Consider the following 15,711-nt stretch of genomic DNA (forward strand, 5'->3'; position numbering starts at 1 on the left):
GGACACAAGTCCCTCTTCTCGGGGGAGACAGATAATAAACTAAAGAAGAAGGTTATTGCAGGCGATCAGTGGAAAGGAGGGAGATAAAGTGAGGGAGGGTCCTGGCAAGAGCCAGGAGCAGGGGAGGGGCTTGCGATATTCCGTAGGGTGTCACAGGGACAGCCTCCCAGAGAAGGGGACATGGAAGCAAAGACTTGGAGGAGTTGAGGGAGGGAGTTGTGCACAGATCTGCTGGAAGAGTGTTCCAGGCAAGGGGAACCGCAAGTGCAAAGGCCCTGGGGCAGGAGTGTGTGTCTGGCAGGTCCATGCTGAAAATGCACTGAACCAGGGTCCGTGATGATGAGCAGTGGGGGAGGGATGGCCTCTTTGAGGAGGTGATTCCCAGCAGGGGGATCAGCAGGTACAAAGGCCCCAAGACAGAAATAAGCTCCGTGTGTTGAAGCAGCTGCAGTGGAATGGTAGGAGGGGAGGCCATGGAGATGGGATGGGAAGGTGGGTGCTCTCTGAGCTCAGTTGGGGCCCATGGAGGGTTTTGAGCAGGCAGATGCCAGGCTCTGAGGCGGAGCCCTCCACTTGCTCCCCCAGGAGAATCTCCTTCAAGGGTGTGCCCTCCGAGGAGCACGTGCGGGAGGCCAGCCTGGGACTGCTGACGGGCTACCTGGGGCCCATCGTGGATACCATTGTGGGCTCCGTGGGGCGCTGCCCGCCCGCCATCCGTCTCGCCTTCAAGCAGCTGCGCCAGTGCGTGGAGGAGCGCTTTCCCCAGGCAGAGCACAAGGTGGGCCAGGCACTCCCATTGGGCAGATGGGGAGACTGAGGCTGGGGAGGGGCAGTAGCTTGTCCAGGGTCACAGGGAGAGGAAGGGCAGGGGCGGGACAAAACCTGAGCTGCCTACGCTGAAGTGCTGTGTGTCTTGGCAGAAGTGGGGACAGTGTTCTGATAGGATCTGGGACCCAGGGGTGATGATGATGATAATGATGATGATGATGATAATAATAGCAGTTAACACTATATATAGCCCTTTCTAGGAGTCAGACCTTGTTTTACGTATTTATTACCTCGCCTAGTCTTCACTTCCACCCTACGAGCCGGGTGCCAGTATTATTCCATTTTACAGAGGAGGAAACTGAGGCCCAGGGAGGTTAAGTTACACAGCTAGGAGCGGGTAGTGATGGGATAGGCACCCACCCAGGCAGACTCCTGAACCTGTGCTCATGACCACCAAATAATACAGTCTGGCGCAAAGCAAGTGCTTCTTAAATTCCAGCTATTAGAGAGACAGGGAGACAGAGAGACAGAGAGACAGAGATGGCTGGCACACAGGACTCAGTAGCAGACACCTAAAATAAAGTCTAAAAAGAAATCCCTGCACATGCTAGTGCTTTTCCAATACTGATACAAAAGCTGAACTCTAGGTGCTGTAGGGTTCAGGCAGGTGAGGTAAATGAACAGAGCAGTCAAGGTGTTGTACAGTAGGGAGTGGTAGGGACTGTGGCAAACTGGAGCTCCCACAGCTTGTCTTAAAGGGGCAGATCCAGACAATCAATTATTGCCATGTAGGAATGGGGACCCAATATTGCCTGATCTTCAGAGTTTTTTTGTTTTTTAATCCAACAGTCTGGATTTTATGTGTGGAATCTTATTTTTTAAATTTTGGCACTAGTTTACCTAACAACAATAACACAACAATAATACTTTGAGCCAATCATTACACGTTTGCAGCTGGACTGGCCTGTGGGTTGCCAGTTTGAGACCCCCAGGTTTAATGCTCAGCATGCCTTCCGAGGTGGCAGTCACGGTCCTTGCTTACAAATGACACCGAGTGAGGCTAGGTCTTACGCAGCACTGACATAATAGAAATGCAGACTGGGGTTCGCTTTGCAGAAAGATCTAGGACCCGCTAAATGTTGGAGATGTAATGGCCCAACCCCTAGAGCCTGGGTTAAGAGGTCCTGATTTATGCCACACCTCTCCCCACTTACAGATGGGGAAACCGAGGCCCAGAGAGGTGAGGCACCTTGGCCAAGAGTCGTGGACTCGAGGCTAGGCCTCCAGACCCGCAGTGGGAACCGCTTCCTTCTTCCCTCATCCCCACCTGCGGATTGAGCTCTGGGCCTCCAAACTGGGACATGGGTGATTTACCCCACAGCTGCAGGGCTCTTGCCTGGGTTGCCAGTGGAGGTGCTAAGTGGGACACAGCCAAGGCAGGGAGGAAGGGAGGGAAGCGGGAGGCCAGCGCCCCAGACAGCCTGGCCCTTGTGGGAGGAACCAAGATCAATGACACCCAAGTGTCGCCCAGTTTTCAGCCTCCATGGTAGGCAGAGGCCACGGGCAGGGAGCAGGGACTTCCTCAGGCCCACGAGGATGGGTGGGGTCACAGGAACCCAAGGGAGCCCCTTTCTTTGCCGCTCTGATACTTGTTCCTCCTTAAGAAAGGAGGAAGTTGATGAGCTGATATCAAAGGCTAAAATTACCCTGGAACATAGTGGGCTGGGGGGGCAGGCTTGGGAGCAGTTCAGGGTTCCAGATGAGTGGGACCTCCACCCTCACCTCTGGGCAGCTCCAGGTGCCCAGCTCCTGTCAGGGCTCACTGTCAACTCAGAGGTGCTCCCAGGAAGTTGGCACACACCCAGAGAGGGTATTGTCTTATGTGTGAATACAACCCCTAAATAAACACTGCAGCACATTCTCGGGCTAAATATAGCTTGGTGAGTGTGAGGGGTAGGTGAGGAGGCCCCTGGGGGGAGCTTGCACCCAGGATAGAGAGACACCTTCTCCCCAGGTCCCCTCTGCTGGAGCTGGGGGCACCAGCCTTACGTGCATGCAGGTGGGCCAGGCCTGGGTCTCACACAGAGGGGCGCCATGCTTTACAGTTTGCAGGGGGCAGAGGCTGGCAAGGGAGCCAGCTGAACTGGGTTCACCACTGAGCCTCAGTTTCCTCATCTGGAAAACAGAGATAATAGTATCTACCCCCATGGGATTGCTTTAGGAGTAAAGGTGACAGTTCAGGCTTAGTTTTTGACACTCCATAGCTAGTGTTGAATGCAGGAGAGTGTGGTGAAGAGCAGAGTTCAAATCCTGCCTGGGTTCAAATCCTGGCTCTGCCACTTATAGCTGTGTGGCCTTGGGCAAGTCACCTGACACCTCTGAGCCTCTGGTTCCTCAGCTGTAAACTGGGAATAATGATGATGCCTCTTTCATAGGGCTGTGCCCGTAGCACAGTGCTTGGCACAAAGCAGACTCTGAGGCTGTTTGGCTAATTCTGATCGTGCAGGATTGGTATTATTACTCCATTTTCCACGTGGGGAAACTGAGGCCCAGAGAGGAAAAGCCTCCTCGGCAGACCAGGACGGCCTCCTGACCTGTCTCCCATTCTACTTCCCCTTGTACCACCAATCTTTAGTCCTTGCTGCCTCAGTTTCCCCAGCTGAGAAGTGGATTTGAGGGACCCCTCTCACCTGCCGCTCCTCTCCGCAGGATGTGAAGAACCTGGCCATAAGTGGCTTTCTCTTCCTGCGATTCTTCGCTCCTGCCATCCTCACCCCGAAGCTGTTTGACCTTCGGGACCAGCACGCAGATCCCCAGACCAGACGCTCACTGCTGCTGCTTGCCAAGGTGCCGGCAGTGGAGCCCCCCCATCTCGGGTGCCCTTAGCCAGTGAGAAGCATGGGAGGAACAGAGTGGAGGCCGGACCCATGGAAGACCCAAATGAGGCCCAGAGAAACCTCTGTTTGAAACGGCACCATTAGCTTTCCATCCTGAATGTGAAAGCATTCATTTCTCTTTCTAATTCCCTCTTTGGAACAAAACCCCTACCCTTCCAGGGGGAAAGCGGGAAGCAGGCTAGCAGTCATTTATGCCTTAGTATGAATTAGACCATCCTTTGCAAAGGGGCCACATTCTGAGGTTCTGATGGGCTCGAGTATGCATGATGGCATCAAGCAGTCCTGAATGGGGTTATCTGGGTTCAGGAGGGGACAAAATAAAAGCACTGGGGATACATATCTGTGCACAGAGAGGGACAGATACCGTCTAAAGCAGGTGCTGCTAGGAGTTTTCTCCTTTTCTTGAGCACTGATTTGGGAGCCAGGACTCTGGGGCTCTGTTCTGGGTCTACAGAGGGCCTTCCTCACTGCAGTGACCTTGGTGCTGGCATCCCCTGCTTCTTTGCTCCAGGCTGTGCAGAGCATTGGAAACCTGGGCCAGCAGCTGGGCCAGGGCAAGGAGCTGTGGATGGCCCCCCTACACCCCTTCCTGCTGCAGAGTATTTCGCGTGTGAGAGACTTCCTGGACCAGCTGGTGGATGTGGATGGGAAGGAGGGTGAGTTCCTGTGGCCCTGCCACAGCCAGCTTGTCATTCCACTGGACCCTCGGGACCTGCCCTTCTACCACCCCTCCCCCACCCCTAGCACTGAGACCGTGGACCTGTGGGTCAGCTAGTCAGTCAACAAACATTTCCTGGCACATACCGTGCTAGGTCCCACAGACGAACAGACTCAGGCCCTCCAGACCATTCCAGCCCGTGTGGAGATGTGAGTGGGAATCGTGGCATGGTACTCATGCAATTGACAAATATCTATTAAGTGCCTACTTTGTAATAGCCACTGTTCCAGGTGCTGGGGAAACAGCAGTGGACGAAACAGAAGAAAGTCCTGCTCTCGTGGAAGTTTTATTCTAGTGGAGACAACAAGCTGTACACAAGATTAATTACCAAATCACATGTGTTAACGGAGTGATAAGTGCTTAGGAGAAAAAATAAAAGAGAGAAGGGAATATTGGGCTGGGGGTGGCAGGTCATTCTTTTAGAGAGGGTGGCCAGGAATGGCCTCACTAGGGTGATATTGGAATAAAGACCTGAAAGAGGACAGAGAGCAAGCCATGAGGATCCTGGGGAAGTGTTCCAGGCTGGGCACAGCATGTGCAAAGGCCCTGAGGTGGGGACAGAGAGTGACAGTGAGGGGGCCAGTGAAGAAGAATGAATGAGAGGGAGTGAAAGAGAGATGAGGGGGGCAGATCATGTGGGGTTGCTGGAAGGATTTTGGCTTTCACCTGGAGTGAAATGGAACTACGGGATAGTTTTAAGCAGAGGAGTTGGGGGTGAGTCTGTATCAGAGTGTGGGGCCCGGGTTATGAGACAGTTGGGTCCAAGTCACATAGGAGCAGCCTGTCCAAATGTGGAGGCCTGGTTGTGGCCTGATGAGGTCCCTGTGTGCTGGGGAGGGCCTGTGTCTGGACCCCTAAGGGTGGCTAGATCCAGGGCACTCCCTGGACTGACTCCATAAGGCGTGGCTCCCCCTGCTGGCTGCCTGCACATCCCTCAAGCTGGAAAGGGATCGCCAAGGCCAGCTTTGGGCCCCCCACTCTCTGACACCCCCAGCCCCCATTCCCTATGGAGAAAGTGGAGTCCAAAGTCATCTTCTCCATCCTCCTGCCTCTAGGGGAGCCAAGAATCACGCTCCTCCATGAGGCCCTCGGCAGGTTGAGCCTGGGTGGAAAGGGTTCACAGTCCCCCCTCCCCATTTCCCAGAGCCTGGGGGCCCAGCCAGGGCCCTGGTCCCGCCCTCGGTGACCGTTCGAGAAGGCTACCTGCTCAAGCGCAAGGAAGAGCCCGCCGGCCTGGCCACACGCTTTGCGTTCAAGAAGTGCTACTTCCGGCTCAGCGGGGAGATGCTCTCCTACTCTAGGAGTCCTGAGTGTCAGGTGGGGCTCCAGCCCACTGTGGAGGGTTTTCCAGGGGTGGCTTCACTCATAGAGCTGCCTCTTTGTACCCAGGGAGATACTGAGGTCCAGGAGGGGACAAGGACTGCCCAAGGCCCCGTGGCAGCTTAGCAAGTCCAAACTCTGAGGCCAGGCTCTGCTCATATCTTTGGGTCAGTGTGGGCACAGGACACGGACAGGCAAACGCCTACACATAGCATCAAACATTCTTCAGAACAGGCACCTCTGGTGGCTGGGACGTATCCTCCCAGATGTGGACATGCACAGGGCATGGACACTGCTGAACCCCACTCAGATGTGACCACCTAGGTCTCTGCCCACATACCATAGAGACTCACAATTGGATCTGTTCACCCAGAGGTACATGCCCGGCTGGACAGGCACTCACATCCAGACATTTGTTCACTCATTCATTCATCCATCAGGCATTTATTCGAGCACCTACTGTGTACCATGCAGTGTTCTGGTCACTGGAGATACCACAGTAAACAAGACATAAACTCCCTGCCCTCATGGGGCTGCCATTCAAGCCTAGCACAAACTGAGACACACACTGGATCTACCCATTCTGTGTCTGCACATGTACAGACCATAATAGCTAACACTGGAGAGGGTGCCCACAACTTACTCTTTCTACTTTATCAGCAGAGTGTAGATTCTAGAGTTCAATTCTCTGGGTTTCAATTCTGGCTCCACCAGCTGAGTGACCACAGGAGGGTCCTTTAATCCTCTTGTGCCTCAGTTTCCTCATCTATAAGTTGGGAGGAATAATAGACCCAGCCTCAGAAATGTGTTGTAATGATGAAATAAGTTGAGAAATGTATCGTGCTTAAACTACATCTCAAGCGCTGTGTCGGGGTTGCGATGGTGGAAACTGCTGTCCAGAGACGTTGTCACTTAGAGAGTGATGGGCCGGGACTGCAGGACTCACGGAACTGCCAAGTGGACACGCACATAGCACAGATGCGCGGGGTGAATGTCCCCACGCCAAGGCACACACCCACAGGAAAGCTGTCCCTGGGCACAGCCACGCCAGCCCCAGCCCCCGGCCGGCCCGGCAGCGACAGTCCTCTCTCACAGACGCGATCCTCCATGCCGGTGTCGCACATCCGCGCCGTGGAGCGCGTGGACGAGGGCGCCTTCCAGCTGCCGCACGTGATGCAGGTGGTGACGCAGGACGGCGCGGGAGCGCTGCACACCACCTACCTCCAGTGCAAGGTGAGGCGCTGCGAATATGAGGGAGGAGCGGAGGGAGCCCCTTGGGTCAAACCCCACCTCTGACCGCCCCCCACCAACTCCCTGAAGAACGTGAACGAGCTCAACCAGTGGCTATCGGCCCTGCGCAAGGCCAGCGCCCCCAATCCGGACAAGCTGGCCGCTTGGCACCCCGGTGCGTTCCGCAGCGCGCACTGGACCTGCTGCCTCCAGGCCGAGCGCTCAGGTGAGGGGGCGGGGAGGGGCGGACTCAGGCCCCGCCCTCCACACCTGTCTATCAGAGAGTGTCCCACCTCATCTGGGTTGGCGCTGCAACTTTGGGCGAGTTCCTTAACCTCTCTCTTGCCTTGAAGTCTCCCCAAGTGTGAAATGGGGTTGATAATAGTGTCCACCTTGTAGGGCTGCTGTGAGGAGTAAATAAGTTGACATATGCAAAGCGATTAGAGCACTGCCTGGCACACAGATACCTTTCAAGCACCCACTAAACACCGGGCGTCTAGTGGTACACAGACATCAGGCTTGCTCTCAAGGAAAACAAGTGAATAACCAGACCATTGTAATACAGTGTTACAAGTGCCAAGGTGTGGCTTTTGAGACTCCAGAGAACACCTCTGACCCAGCCCCAGGGTAGGACAGCAAGAAGGGCTTCCTGGAGTAGGTGCCACTTAAATGTGACCTGAGAAGGATAAGAGTTAAGTAGTGAAGTTGGAGGAAGGAAGAGTGTTCCAGGCAGAGCAAACGTGGGCTGAAGGATTGAAAAAGGTCTGTGGCTAGAGCGTAGAATGTGGGAGGGGGATGGAGAGAAGTGAGACTATGGCTCTTCTGGGCGAAGGTTGAGGCGGTGGGGCTGAGGGAAGTAGTAGGTTTGAAGGGTGATTTTAGAGGCAGAGGGGCAGGGCTTGGCCATGGGGCTTCTGAAAGGGGAATGGGAGGTTAATGATGATGCCGTGTTCCCCTCAGCTGCCGGTTGCAGCCGCACACACTCAGCCGTCACCCTGGGGGACTGGAGTGACCCGCTGGATCCCGACGCTGAGACCCAAATGGTGTATCGGCAGTTGCTTCTAGGGCGGGACCGGCTCAGGTGGGTCCTCCCCACCACTCAACCCACTTCACTATGCCCTGCTGGGGCAGCTACCCACTGTGCCCTCCCACGTCCACATGTTCTTTCTTTCCATGTGCATCTGATGAGCTTCCGGGGGCGCAGGCTCCAGGGAAGGACAGGGAAGCATCCTCAGGCGGACCCTAATGTGGAACTGGATCTTGGGATCTTTTTTTTTTTTTTAAATTTTTACTTTTTGGTCATGCTACGCAGCATGTGGGGTCTTAGTTCCCTGACGAGGGATCGAACCCGCACCCACTGCATTGGATGCACAGAATCTTAACCACTGGACCGCCAGGGAAGTCCCATGGATCTTGGGATCTTTTGATACCCAGGACTCCAGAGACACAGGGCACAGAGCTTGGATGTGTCCCTCCACCTTGCTGGCTGGCCTCAGGATCACTGTCATTCAGTGACGGAGATGTGTTCCAACTCATAGTGTGGATTCTGAAGCTGGCCTGCCTGGGTTCAAATCCTGGACTGGCTACTCACTGGCTGTGTGATCTCGGGCGAGTTGCTTACCTTCTCTACCTCAGTTTCCTCATCTGGAAAATAAGGGTACCAATTGTACATACCTCATGGGGTTGTCCTAAGGAACAAATGAGTTAATACAGGTAAAGCACTTTGTAGGTGCCTGGCCACATAATTAGCTTTCAATAAAGGGTAACAATTATTATTATGCTCTGTGACCTTAGGTAAGTTACATTACTTCTCTGTGTCTCAGTGATCATCTGTATAATGGAGCTAACAGTAAGTACCTACATGTGTTTTGTGCTAATTAAATGAGTTTAAACATGTAAAGGGCTTAGAATAGGATCTGACATGCTATAAATGTTTGCTGTGATGATGAGGATGGTTTAGTGGGAACCTGTAATGTCTCCGTCAACCAGCAGAATCTCTGGGTTCGAGAGCAGCATTGGGACTCAGGAACCAGCTTGCTTTTCCCCCTCTTAACTTTCAGGATGAAATTCCTGGAGGATTCCATCCTGGATACGACTCCCGAGGCAGACACAGAGAAGGGCTCCAGTGCCACGGAAGGTAAGGGGATAAGGAGGTCCCTTTTCTTTGCCCTCTCTGATACCTCCCACAACTTGCTCAGCACCCCGCCCTGTCCTCCCCTCCCACTCTCCTCTTTCCAGTCCACCAGCAGGCCAGTGGCTGTGTGTATGCGGCCCAGGCACATTTTAGGATCTCAGGGCACCAGGCACATATGGGGCCTGAGGAAGCCACTGGATCTGAATTACAGCAGCCTGCCCTGGCCTCGCTGAGCCCCTGTGGCCTCCTTTTCTTTCTCCCAGGGGCCTGTCCTGCTGCCCTGGCTCACCAGAGAGAGGCAGCTGCCCGTCTGCTGGAGGTGCTCGCAGACCTGAATCAAGCCCACGAGGAGTTCCAGCCTCAGGAGCAGCGGAAGGTGGCCCCGGGCCCCCTGAGGCCCTGAGGACACGCCAGAGCCAGCCTGAAAGGAGGCGAAAGGAGCCGGTGGGCCCTTCTCAGCGTCCCCTGGCCCAGGAGTCTCCTCGTGGCTGTCTGGTACCTCGTGGCTGCTGTGGCTTGCAGGCTCCTGGAGATATCCTAATCCCATGTGTCCTAAGCTGAGAACCCAGGCATGGAAACCCTTTGGCAGGGGACCATCCTTGCACTGAATGAGTCTTACCCTCTGGGTTGAGGCACTCTGGAGTGGATGGAATAAGGAACCTGACCCACTTGTCTCCGCCTGAGGTTTCTGCTTCACAGGACTGGCCTCTGCCCACACTGACATGGCCAGCCTGGCCCTGAGCTGCTGGATACGGCTGTACCTGAATCCCTGATGCCCATGTGGCCTTGTTGGCCCAGATAGGCACTAAACAGGCTCAGCCCTTCTGTTTTCATGTCTGCCAATCCCTGTAGCCACATTGATCCTCCTGAACCCTGTCCTTGGCCGAGAATCCTAACCACAAGCCTCCAGAATCAGGTGCCCTCGGGAATAACTGAGGCCGAGAGCCCAGCGTGCGTGACTCAGACCCTCGGGAGACTTTGGACCAGGCTCTTTCCCTCTCTTTGAGCCTCAGTTTACCCTGTATAAAATGAGGAGGGAGTGAGTCTAGATGTGTGGTTTTCAAAATGGGTTCCATGGGGATAGCGTGGGAGCCAGGGAGGGATTTCTCAGACTGTGGTTCAAAGCCCACCCTCAGGTTGTCTGCTAGAAATGCAGATTCCTGGCACCGCCTCCAGATCTCCTGAATCAGCATCTGAGGGAGCGTGAGGGCAGGAATCAGGGTTTGAAACAAGTTCCACAGGTGATGTGGTTGCACATGAGATTTGAGGACCATGGGGCTGGGTGGTTTTGTATATTGAGGTGAGATTTTGTTTGAGAATTAATCACAGAAGGTAAAGTGTTTGGGAACACCCAACTGGCAGAATTGGAAGGGCCTCCAAAGACTCATTTCCAGTTTTGTGTGACTAGAGGGTAGGACAGAAACCTAAGCCTATCTGGCTGGGGGAGTGGGGTGTGGTGGCGGTAACATGGACCAGATGCAGTGCTATCCTGAGCGTGGCCGGAAGGGGTCGCCTGGAGCCGTGGCGTCCACCACAGCTTCCTAGCATCCTGGGATGTTGCAGAGACTGACAGGAGACTTGCTGCAGATCCCGGGATACGTCCCTGTCTCTCTCTAGACAGAACCTGGTCCTCCTCCCTGAGGGCAGAGGCTGGGGCGCTGAGGTTCCAACGAGCCGATCACGGCGTCTCCCAGCTCCTCCATATTTTCCAGGAGGCTGGCAGCTCCCAGCCTGAGTTCCTGGTTCCTAGTAATTGTACCAGGGAGCAGCTGTGTGCATTGCCGTGCGCGTGCTTGAGAGCAGAGCTTTCACCTGTGCCCTCTTGGGGACTAGGATTGGGAGGGTCTGCCTCTGCCACCATCACACCCCCTGCCTGCCCCAGGACAAGAGAAGTATGGGGACCCTCCATCTCCAGCTGCCCAAGGCTGACGGGGCAATGGTCCTGGGTCATTTTGTTGCAAGCGCCCCCATGGGATGGACCGAAAGCCCCCAGAAACAGAGCCACGCACACCCCTTCTTGACAGGAAAAGACCCAGCGGAGGAGGAGAAAGACCATTTATTTCTCCATCCACAGTGGGACTGGTAGATTTTCAAAAGAGCAATCACTGGCGTCCCTTTAAATCTTGGCTGACTTCCGCCGTGGCAGCCAATCAACAGAGGCAGAGCTGGTGAGTTGCCTGGGCAACAGGCCCCTGGTTGGCCGAGACCATCAGCCACCCCGCTGCCCACTTCCAAGGAAAGGGAAATGGACTCTTTGCTGTCCGGTCTGCTTTTTAAACCTGCTGGCCTAAGCCAGGCCCTCCTTGTCTCACTCCTGAAGCCAGATGCTCCAGCCTTTGGATCTTGACATTGGGAGCGATTTGGTGGAGAGAATGGGGTGGGGAGGAAAGGAAAACAGTGCCTTTATCAGGGACAGACATAAGGCCTGGGGATGGCAGGGGAGAAGAAGGAGGTCAGGGTCGCAGAAGGATGAAGAGACACAAGCACAAAATAAGATTCTCCTCGTCTGTCTCCCTGGCCCGCCCCTTTGCAAAACTGCTGAATATTCTGGGAGCTTCCACCCTGTGGGCCCACAGCTGCCCATCAGCGGGTGGCAGAGATGGGGGGAGGCTGAGGCTCCCAAGTGCCCCCTTTTCTCCCGGACCCTCACCAAGCCCCCAAGTGCTTGACCCGAGTCCTTTTGTTTGCAGACAAGCCTGTACAGATGTGATAGAGACACAGATGGGAATCCACATGGAGTATCATCACAGGGGTCTTTCTGTCTCTTCCCCCCCAGTCTGGGGGTAAGTAGAGGCACGTGGGTGTGCGTGCATGTGTTCAACAGGACACGTGTGTTTGCGTGAGGGGGTGGGGCTCTCTGTCTTTTTGGTAGGGAGGTTGCTGTGGTTTCCGGTACACCCTTGCGACCCTCTCAGGTAGCTAGGGTCGAAGCCGGCTGGCCCGCCGTCCTCCCATCATCCCAACTGCTACAAGCCAAATCCCGGGAACGCTTCTGGTTCCTCCTGCAGGCTCCTCCCCAGCCCTGAACCTGGGCCGCCAGGACACACCTGGCAGAGGGAGGCATGTGCTGCATGTGCTGGACCAGGGGCAAAGCAGGAGGGAAGGTGGACAGCCTTGGGCCTCAGGCCTTGGCCACAGCCTCGGACACACCCTGGGCTGTGAGCTCTGCCAGCACGTTGTCTAGGTAGCTAGCGTCTGGGTAGCCGTGGCCCGTGAGGTTGGATCCAAACTCGGTCTTGTGGTGGATCTCGTTCCACACCACGGTGTCCGACTCGCCCGTGGTGTTGGATGTGCCGATGGTGAAGATAAGTCTCCGCTCCCAGGCGGTGATGAGCAGCCTCAGCACCTGGAGGGCGGGGCAGGCAAGGGTCACAGCCAGCCCCACCCACAGCCTGAGTCCCTCCCTGACCACACTGTGGCTCCCCTGCAGGATTCCCTGCGGCTGCCCGGCTTGGCCACTTCCTTCCCTAGACTGGCTCCCACTCTGAGCTCCCTCAGTAAAAGCACTTTCCATGTTATCAGCCTGTTTCTCTGGGGCGAAGGGTCTCAAACTGATGGCCCTCAGCTGTGTTTGGTTTGGACCTCATGCTGTATCAAAGAGCCACTTTGTGACTTCGTTGGCAATATTCAAAAACCTGGGGATTTCACGTGAAAATCAGAATTTCTGGCTTCTCTTGAAAAACAAAAAGTAAAAGCAGACAGTCTCTAGCGTGGCAGTGAAGAACCTAGACTGCTTGGGTTCAAATCCAGGCTCCACTGTTTGCTAGCTGTGTGACCTTGGGCAAGTTACTTGCCCTCTCTGAGGCTTTGTTTCTTTATCTCTAAAATGAGGTCAAGACCTTGACTTCAGCGGGCTGGTGAATGAGATGAGGTGTGTGAGGCGACTGGCAGGGCTAGACACACAAACACAGACACACAGACACACACACACACACTGGGTGGTTATAGTCAGTGCTGGTGCAGGGACTGGGGAGAACGGGGACCACAGGTCCAGCTGATGGCGGCTGGGGGCCCAGCCTGCTCCCACATCCCCGCGCCCTCACAGCACCCACCTTCCGGCCCTTCTCGTTGTTGGGCAGATAGCAGTGGCGTGGGAAGCCTCTTGCAGTGAACTTCTTGCCTGGGTTGGGGTGCTCGGGGCCCTGTGGGAGAGGCAGCAGGGGCTTGAACCGCAGACAGCGGCGGTGGCGGTGGCCTCGGGAGGGCTCAAAGCTAGGGGCCTGGGGGCTTACCTGGATGCCTGTGGGGATGTCGTAGACGATGCGGATGGTCTGGGTGTCAGCGAAGCCAGGCAGCGAGTGGGGGATGAGGTGAAACTCCATCTTCCCGGGTGGCTGAGTGCCCGTCTTCTCCCCATAGATGGCCTTGCAGGTGGGGCACTGCAGGCTGCCATCCTGGGGTGGGGGAGAGTGGCCGTGAAGTCCCCAGGTGTCCTAGCCCCGCCCGGCCCCCCCCCCCCCGCCTACTCCCCACCCACTGCCCCACCCAGCCCACCTTGTTGCCATTGGAGTACATGGCCACGAGGCACAGCAGGTGGTACATGTGGCCACAGCGGCCCAGGCGGCCCACGAGCTCAGGTCGCACGCCCTTGTGCCGAAGCACGCCCTCGTAGCCGGAGGCTGTGACCAGCCGCTCCATGCAGATGGTACAGTCCTGGGGGAGGGGGCACAGACGGGAGACTGAGGACTGGGGAGGGCGGGACACCCTTCCCCAGTCAGCGCTGCTCCTGGGCAGGGGCCAGACCCCCTATCCCCCAAGGGCAAGAGACCGCCCCCTCTCTGGTCCCCATCTATCAAAAGGAGAGGACACCCCCAGGTACTGAATTCAGACACATGCAGAGGAAGAGATGGCTTGCTCACACGCCCCTCCAGAAGGATTAAAGGCTTAACGATCAAAAGCAAAACTTAAACACATTTGGTGGAAAATATGGGTAAAAATAAGCTGCAAACAGGAGGGGCTGCTGCGGTGAGAGGCCTGCGTGCCGAGGCAGGAGTGGCCCCCGCTCGCTGCGGCTGGAAAGGACCCACGCGCAGCAACGAAGACCCAACGCAGCCAAAAAAAAAAAAAAAAAAGCTGCAAAACTAAGATTGATCAGTGTGATTCTGTTAAACGTAGCATTTCTGTTCATCAAAAGACGCTGTAAGAAAGTGAGAAGGCAAACCCACAAACTGGGAGAAGAGACTGTAACACCTAGAACCAGGTGAGGAGGTGAGGGCTGGGCTCTCCATCTCTGGAGGTGAGGCTGCCTGTCCCCCGCACAGGTACCCTCCTCTAGGGGCTCACCTCATCAGGTGGGTTCTTCACCTTCTGCATGTACCTTCGGACCACATCCTCAGGGTTCTTACCTGCAAGGACAGAGTGGGGGTGGGCTTGAGGGTACCCAGAGTCTAGTCCTGAGGGCTTGGCCGAGGACAGGGTCACGGGTCAGAGGGGTGGGGTCAGAAGCTGTAAGGGTTGGCAGGAGTCACATGTCAAGGGTTGCTCGAGGTTTGATGTAATCGGAGTTGGTGGCGAATGGGGTCAGGGAACCAGAACTGAGATGGGATCACAAGTCTTTAGACCAAACTGGAGTTGAAGGGCCCGAGGGGTTGCGGTCAAAGGTTAGTGGGGTCAAGTTCGGGGTCAGGATCGGGCGCGGGAGGCATACTCTTCTTGAGGTGCTTCTTCTTGGTCTTGCGGCACACCCCGGGCACGCCTGGCACGGGCTTCACGTCGCTCTTGCTCACGGGCGGTGGGTGCAGGATGGGCTTGGGGGCCCGCGTCAGGCACACGGGCAGCCCCGCAGCGCAGAGCAGGATCCCGGTCATCCCTGGGGGGCGGCGGCGACAGTCAGGGGGCGGGATGCTCATCCGGGTCCCGCCCGCCCTGCTCTCCCAACATCGCGTGGACCCATGGGGTCTCTCCCCAGACTCCGCCCATCTGGTAAGCCCAGGAATCCTCAGATGGGTGGGTGGGGTGCCCGATGGGCCCCGCCCACTTTAGCTCCCACCCAAGGTTGAAGCCGAGTGGAGTCCCTTCTGCGGGCCCCATGGACCCCAGTGTTATGGCCCAAAGGCAGGGGGTGTGTGCTCTTGGCCACGCCCTCCAAGGGGACGGGCCAAGGGGCCGAGAGGTGGGGCTGCCACCTTGTGGGCCCCGCCCTTCTTTCCCGTCCTGGACTGGACTCACCTGCCAGGGCCGGGTGGACTGGCCCCGTACCATTCAAGTTCTTCACCGGGAGCGCAGGGACCCTGAGGGGAGAAGAGAAGAGGCTGCAGCCCCCCCCCGCACCAGAAGATCAGGGGACTCTGCTTTGCCTTCTGGCTCTGGCTCGTGGCCATACTCTGACCCGTTTGTGCCTGTCCCAGTTATCTAGAACGACCACCAGGGAACTCCATTCCTACTCTGACATCCTTCTATTATGGAGTTCGGTGTGAGCAGGACCTCCGCGCCTGTGATAACGGAATGAACCCCTAGACTTAGTACTGACCCTCCCCTACTCCACAGCTGGCCTCCTCCCTGGTGAGAGCACTTGGCTCCCAACTGCTCCCTTTCATTGGCCACTGTGCCTGAAACCCAACTATTTGTGATTTAGCCATTCTAGCTGCTCTCAAACTTTGCTATATGGAGCACTGATCCCCATAAAAGGTTCTGGGAAAGGAGGA

General features: G+C 56.1%; 2 protein-coding genes across 10 annotated transcripts in view; one reads left to right on the top strand and one right to left on the bottom strand.

Moving 5' to 3' along the window:
- The window catches only part of RASAL1 (RAS protein activator like 1), a 30,325-nt gene extending 20,215 nt beyond the window's left edge, over positions 1 to 10,110 (top strand). For 3 of the 8 annotated variants that reach the window (XM_067700666.1, XM_067700668.1, XM_067700670.1), the window contains 7 exons: positions 586 to 778; positions 3,478 to 3,615; positions 4,177 to 4,321; positions 5,528 to 5,700; positions 6,565 to 6,936; positions 7,024 to 7,159; positions 7,894 to 8,459. In XM_067700666.1, coding sequence (XP_067556767.1) covers positions 586 to 778; positions 3,478 to 3,615; positions 4,177 to 4,321; positions 5,528 to 5,700; positions 6,565 to 6,936; positions 7,024 to 7,159; positions 7,894 to 8,315 — 1,579 coding nt within the window. In that variant the 3' untranslated portion in view covers positions 8,316 to 8,459. Of the gene's footprint in view, positions 1 to 585; positions 779 to 3,477; positions 3,616 to 4,176; positions 4,322 to 5,527; positions 5,701 to 6,564; positions 6,937 to 7,023; positions 7,160 to 7,893; positions 8,460 to 8,993; positions 9,071 to 9,330 lie in introns of those variants that run through there. The other 5 variants (XM_067700665.1, XM_067700669.1, XR_010933304.1 and 2 more) reach the window with 5 other exon arrangements.
- A 984-nt stretch (positions 10,111 to 11,094) lies between these two features.
- DTX1 (deltex E3 ubiquitin ligase 1) overlaps positions 11,095 to 15,711 on the bottom strand; it is a 37,287-nt gene continuing 32,670 nt past the window's right edge. Inside the window, exons 3-9 of one of the 2 annotated variants that reach the window (XM_067700674.1) lie at positions 15,236 to 15,297; positions 14,715 to 14,876; positions 14,351 to 14,412; positions 13,562 to 13,720; positions 13,300 to 13,461; positions 13,120 to 13,209; positions 11,095 to 12,413 (exon numbers count right to left, since the gene is read on the bottom strand). In XM_067700674.1, the coding sequence (XP_067556775.1) occupies positions 12,189 to 12,413; positions 13,120 to 13,209; positions 13,300 to 13,461; positions 13,562 to 13,720; positions 14,351 to 14,412; positions 14,715 to 14,876; positions 15,236 to 15,297 (922 nt within the window). In that variant the 3' untranslated portion in view covers positions 11,095 to 12,188. Of the gene's footprint in view, positions 12,414 to 13,119; positions 13,210 to 13,299; positions 13,462 to 13,561; positions 13,721 to 14,350; positions 14,413 to 14,714; positions 14,877 to 15,235; positions 15,319 to 15,711 lie in introns of both variants that reach the window. The other variant, XM_067700673.1, reaches the window with a different exon arrangement.

The sequence above is a fragment of the Pseudorca crassidens genome, chromosome 12 (assembly GCF_039906515.1).
Source record: "Pseudorca crassidens isolate mPseCra1 chromosome 12, mPseCra1.hap1, whole genome shotgun sequence".
Taxonomy (NCBI): Eukaryota; Metazoa; Chordata; class Mammalia; order Artiodactyla; family Delphinidae; genus Pseudorca; species Pseudorca crassidens.